The sequence below is a fragment of the Alnus glutinosa genome, chromosome 4, assembly GCF_958979055.1.
Source record: "Alnus glutinosa chromosome 4, dhAlnGlut1.1, whole genome shotgun sequence".
Classification (NCBI taxonomy): domain Eukaryota; kingdom Viridiplantae; phylum Streptophyta; class Magnoliopsida; order Fagales; family Betulaceae; genus Alnus; species Alnus glutinosa.
This window is the reverse complement of record NC_084889.1, coordinates 3,550,761-3,556,677: the sequence shown is the minus strand read 5'-3', so window position 1 is coordinate 3,556,677 and position 5,917 is coordinate 3,550,761. Positions and strand designations below refer to the sequence as shown.

Here is a 5,917-nt window from a genome sequence, read left to right as displayed (position 1 = left end):
AAACTGTTATTAAAAAACCACAACATTTTCTTGGCTTACATACGATTTTTTGCTCACGGCACCAATCTCTCAGCAGGAACTCTACATCTTCTGCGTCATAGTTGCCAAAAAAATTGTCTGGCATTCTCGCACGGATAATCTCGGGCGTGTCACCGTCTCTAATACGTAGTTTGGTTTTGAACCTCGACTTCCACGAGCGGTGCTTACGGCCAATATCACATAAAGCCTCCTGTTGTGCCCTGCGCGCGTCTACTGATACAGGTACATAGAACTCCTCCTGCACATTCAACACATTTTTATAGGTTTAAAAACTTCAAGAAATACATTAATCTCAAGTTTAATTCAAATAAATAATTAAATTATATTCATAGACATACCATCAGCGCGTCCCACATTGCCTGCTTAATCTGCCTATTTACCTTCGCCCATTCGTCCCGCATGTGTATGTAGGACCCACTCCTGATCATCTTGCCCTCAGCCCGCCGAAATCGATTGCAGGCCCGTCCTACAGGTTGTATAGCAGCATTGTACTGCAATACAACCTTCTTACCCCTCGGGAGGACCCAGTTTCTCGCTGGGTCGTCAATCACCTCATAATAAATGGTCCCGTCTGGGTTGTACCCTAATGAAAGAAATATTCAACATTAATGTTAAAAATTTAATCATAAGATTAAAGAACATATATATATATATATAAACAATTTCTAATCAAATATTTATTTATTTAAAAACCAAAACAAAAAAAACAAAAATTTGGTAAGAGAATATGAGTTTTAAGGATGTCTAAATATGTACTTACCCATCAACCGAATCTGCTCAATCCGTATGTGCTGGGTCGCTGGGTCGCCCGCAACCTCCTCCCCAACCCCTCCGGCTTGTGGATTCTGCTGATCATCATCTGAATCCATATCCTGGGGACTACCGGGGGCCAACTGATCGGTACCCAACATCGCAACGTCCTCCTCATGGGTACTCTGGCTCCCCCCCACATCTGGCATCTGACTCTCACCGGAAAGTGGCATCTGACTCTCACCGGAAAGTGGCATCTGGCTCTCACCAGATAAAGGCATCTGGCTCTCTACATGCCTCGGGCCCTGACTCGCCCCCGATGCTGGCATCCGTCTCGGCCCCGGGCCCTGACTCGCCCCCGATGCTGGCATCTGTCTCGGGCCCGGGCCCTGACTCGCCCCCGATGCTGGCATCTGTCTCGGCCCCAAAATCTGGCCAGGCATCGCCGCCTGTGCCGGTATCTGTCCCAACCCCATAGCCGGCATCTGCATCTCCCCGGTCTGTGACAGTGGAAATCCTACATCCTGCGTCTCACTATCAGGGTTACACGTCATAGGTCCACTATACGTATACGGAAAGTACGGCGCATAACCCTGTGACCCCATCCCTTCTCGCAGCCACCATCGATATGCGTTACCCGGTTGGGTGAACCCTATCTGAGATAATGTCGGCAGCTCCGACAATGGAGAGCTGCAAGGTCCAGCTGTGCTGCTCTGTCCGTGATCTGCCGTGGGCACGGCCACCGTACCCGGCAACAATGGTCTATAAGGCCCGTCTGGGTGGTGTGGCCACGCTGCAGAATACAATGCCGTCGAAACAGTGGGCGTGGTCATGGGGGGCACGGGTGGGCTAGGTGCCCGATACGCATAATGAGGGGGTCTCTGGTCCATCAATACCTGCGAACAAATGCAGACAAATTAATTAGAATATGTTTTTTTAATATATTTTTAATGAACATACTAAAGAACAGCGAAATTTATACAATTAATAAAAATTTGTATTCAGTACAAGCGAATTGTACAAGCAATATATATATCAGTCAAGTGTATTGAGTTCAAGCTAATTATACTCACAACAAATACATCAATCATTGTATCACGGGAGCTTCAATAGGATCTACGTCGGGCCTGTCGTACTCGAATTCGTCATTCGTATCTGGTAGGTCAGCAGTGGCTAGTACGAGCGGTACGCACTCATGGTAGGTTGTACCATCCTCATTACTCCCATCCCCCTGTCCAACGTCGTACACGTTGCGCGGTTTGGTCCTAACCGCACAAACCCAATTTGGGTTCCTTCCATCTTCTACGTAGAATACTTGATCCACCTGAGATGTAAGCACGTACGGCTCGTCCTGAATCTGTTCTCCCCTGTGGACGAGGTGATTGAAGTTGACAAACACTAGGCCATACTCGTCTATTGTGAATCCTCTGTCCATTGTGGGGTCTGCCCAATTGCACTTAAATAAGACGTACGTAGTCCTGTCATAGTACTCGACCTCAAATATATCGGTTAACTGTCCGTAGTACGTTTCGCCTTCAACGGTAGGAACACAGACGCCGCTATTCTGAGTCCTCCTTCCCACATCATGAGCAAGCGTGCGAAATAATTTTCCATTTACCACGTACCTGTTGTACTTCACCGCTGTCTCCTTTAGCCCTCTACAACGCATAACCAACTTGTGGCCCAATTCCTCCCTACGTTGATCGTCCAGGCCATCGACCTATGTTTTAATTACAAATAGTAAACATCACATTGGGTTATAATCCTGAACCCGCATAAATTTATCCAATTTAAAATTTACAACTATTTCCTTACATATGCACGGTACCATTCGCAGAACTGCTCATGATGTTGTGCTTCAATAAGAGCCTCCGTAATGCGACCCCTAGTGCATGATCGCCTAAGCGCGTCTTTGTGCATCCTACATTCAGCGTATACAATTATGTAATAATTGTTATTAATACTTTTACTCGAATTCTGCTAAATATAAGGTTAGGACTACTTACGTCCGCAAATTGTGAAACTCTTCAGAGTTGAACACAATATAACGATGAATCTGGTGCATTATCAACCGGTTCATGGTAACACGCGTGCCCGCTCCCTTGGATCCATCAGGATTCCTCTGAGGTCTGTTGTGGAATGTTGGTGCGTTATTCAGATACCTTGAACAGAACGTTACCAGCTCGGTCGCTATGTACCCCTCCGCAATGCACCCCTCAGGAGCTGCTTTATTGCGCACATTATTTTTGAAATTCCCCAGACTCCTGGTTTAAACACATACACGACAATTTAATTGTCGTCAATTAGGATTACAATTAAATAAAAATATTTATTTACATATTACGCCGAATTTTACCTCTCTGCCGGGTACATCCATCTATACTGCACGGGTCCGCCTAGTCTACACTCGCGCACAAGATGCACAACCAAGTGGACCATGCTGGTAAAAAACCCTGGAGGGAATATCTGTTCTAGCTTGCACAAAGTGATACAGACGTCACCCTGCAGTCGGTCCATATCTTCTTGTGATAGCTTTGTTGAGCATATGCCTCTAAAAAATGCAGAAATCTCCACAAGAGGTCTAACCACTTTATCAGGCAATGACTTACGCAGTGCAATTGGAAGAAGCTGTTGCATCAGTATGTGGCTATCATGGCTCTTCAAGCCAGAAATTGTACGGTCCTTGAGCCGAACACATCGTGAAATGTTCGAAGCGTATCCGTCCGGGACCCTAACATTTCGAAGAACCTTCAGAAAATTTTCTTTGTCCTCTCTAGACATTGTGTGACAGGCAGCGGGAATATACGTTTTACCGTTGGCGGCCGTGAACGGATGCAACTTAGGTCTCAACCCCATTTCCTGCAAGTCCAGCCGAGCTGCCAAGTTGTCCTTCGTTTTCCCTTTTATATCCAAAATAGTGCCAAGTATATTGTCCATGACATTTTTCTCTATGTGCATAACATCAAGATTGTGCCGAAGCAAATTGTCTTTCCAATACGGCAATCTGAAAAATATACTTTTCTTCTTCCATATAACATCGGAACTCCCTGCACCCTTCTTCCGCTTCTTCCGTTTCTTCTTCTTACCCGCGGTCTCATCTCCAAACGCAACTCCGTCCAACTGTTGGAGAACCTCGTATCCGCATGGCACAATCGGTGCGCTGGCAAATTCTTCGGTACCGTCAAATGTCCTCCTGTTAAGCCGCCACAGATGTTCAGGCGGCAGATATCTCCTGTGCCCCATATAGCAAAATTTGCACCCGTTCTTTAAGCGTATAGAACGCGTCGATTGCATACAGCAAGGACATGCCTTCGCACCCCTGTTAGGCCAACCTGATAAATCTGCATACGCTGGCAAGTCGTTTATCGTCCACATCAACTGAGATCGCATAATAAAATTTTCCTTCTTTGAAGCATCGAATGTTCGTACCCCTACATTCCACAGTTCCACCAACTCATCAATCAATGGCTGAAGGTAAACATCAATATCCATACCTGGTGAGCTCGGTCCAGGGATAACCAAGGAAAGGATGAAGGACGACTGTTTCATGCACATCCAAGGTGGCAAATTGTACGGCACAAGCATTACGGGCCATGTGCTGTGAGATGTGCTCATGTTCCCAAATGGATTAAATCCATCTGCTGTCAAACCAAGCCGGACGTTTCTACTCTCTGCCATAAAATTTGGATGTAAAATGTCGAACGATCTCCATGCCTCACCGTCGGCCGGGTGCCTCAATACGCCATCCCTAGTGCGGCCTTCTGCATGCCATCTCATATGGGGCGCAGTATGCTCAGACATGAATAACCTCTGCAACCGTGGGATGAGTGGAAACCACCTCAAGATCTTCACCGGGCGTTTTTTTCTCGCTGATATGATCTCACCATCATCATCTACATGTGTATCAGCCCTCCACTTAGACTCTCCACATACGGTACATGAATCTAATTCTTTATTGTCTTTCCAGAATAACATACAGTCGTTACGGCACGCCGGAATCTTCTCATACCCCAGACCCATGCCACTTAGGAACTTCTTCGCCTCGTACGTGTTATCTGGCAATGCCTCATCGCAAGGAGGCAACAACTGATTGATGAATTCCAGAATGTCTGAAAAAATCTTGTTACTAATACCTCCAACGCACTTCAAGTTGTACATGTGTACAGTAGCACTCAATTTACTGTGCTTTGTACCAGGGTGAAGGGGCTTCTCGGCAGTCTTTAACAGCTCTTGGTACTTCAATGCGTCCTCGCACGACGTATCTTCATCAACTTGTTGCGGAAGAGTACTTGCGGCTTCAGGAACATCGTGCACGCCGAAGGCGTCACGCAACATGGCGTGCATGTTATCATCCTGTTCCACAGCGACACCCTCCTGTTCTGTGACTTCACCATGTTCAGTGCTATGGTCAGCGGCCTCTGTGCCACTGTGATAACTCGAACACTGACCAGGAATAGCGGATCCAGTCGTAGTCTCACCGTGCATATACCACAAATGGTATCCCGGATTCATCCCCCGACCTCCAGTCAGGTGGGCAAGAACGTAATCAGGAGTGTGACGCTGGTTATTTCGACAATACTTGCATGGGCAGTAAATTTTTCCATCGACGGCCGTACAGTTACGAACGGCAAATGTCACAAACGCCCTACACCCGTCGTTATACGTTGTCGTACCCCTAGGTGCTGACATCCAAGACTTGTCCATATTCCTCTGTATAGGGTTAAGAGGACAAGACAAATCATACGTCAAACAAATAAACGTGTAAAAAAGTTGAGCATGTCACGCAACATGGGGTGTACGAATTTATTTCCCTTTTAAAGGGTTTATGGTTAGAGTTTAGGGTTTTAGTTTTTTTGTTAGAGTTTAGGGTTTAGGGTTTATGGTTTTTTAGGGTTTAGGGTTAGGGTTTGTAAGGGTTTAGGGTTTAGGGTTTAGGGTTAGGGTTTGTTAGGGTTTAGGAGGGTTTATGTTTTTTTTTTTTTTTAGGGTTTAGGGTTAGGGTTTAGGGTTTAGGGTTTAGGGTTAGGGTTAGGGTATAAATTTATAAAGTGTAAGATTTTTTTTTTTTTAAAGGGTTTAGGGTTAGGGTTTGTTAGGGTTTATGGTTAGGCTTTTTTTTTTTAAAAAA

At 45.7% G+C, this 5,917-nt stretch overlaps 1 protein-coding gene across 1 annotated transcript in view; it reads right to left on the bottom strand.

Moving 5' to 3' along the window:
• Positions 1-1,546: 1,546 nt before the first annotated feature.
• The window catches only part of LOC133865635 (uncharacterized), an 8,043-nt gene continuing 3,672 nt past the window's right edge, over positions 1,547-5,917 (bottom strand). The window contains exons 3-7 of the mRNA XM_062302055.1: positions 3,146-5,499; positions 2,796-3,053; positions 2,605-2,710; positions 1,863-2,509; positions 1,547-1,685 (exon numbers count right to left, since the gene is read on the bottom strand). Of these exons, the coding sequence (XP_062158039.1) occupies positions 1,877-2,509; positions 2,605-2,710; positions 2,796-3,053; positions 3,146-5,493 (3,345 nt within the window). The 5' untranslated portion in view covers positions 5,494-5,499 and the 3' untranslated portion in view covers positions 1,547-1,685; positions 1,863-1,876. The remainder of the gene's footprint in view (positions 1,686-1,862; positions 2,510-2,604; positions 2,711-2,795; positions 3,054-3,145; positions 5,500-5,917) is intronic.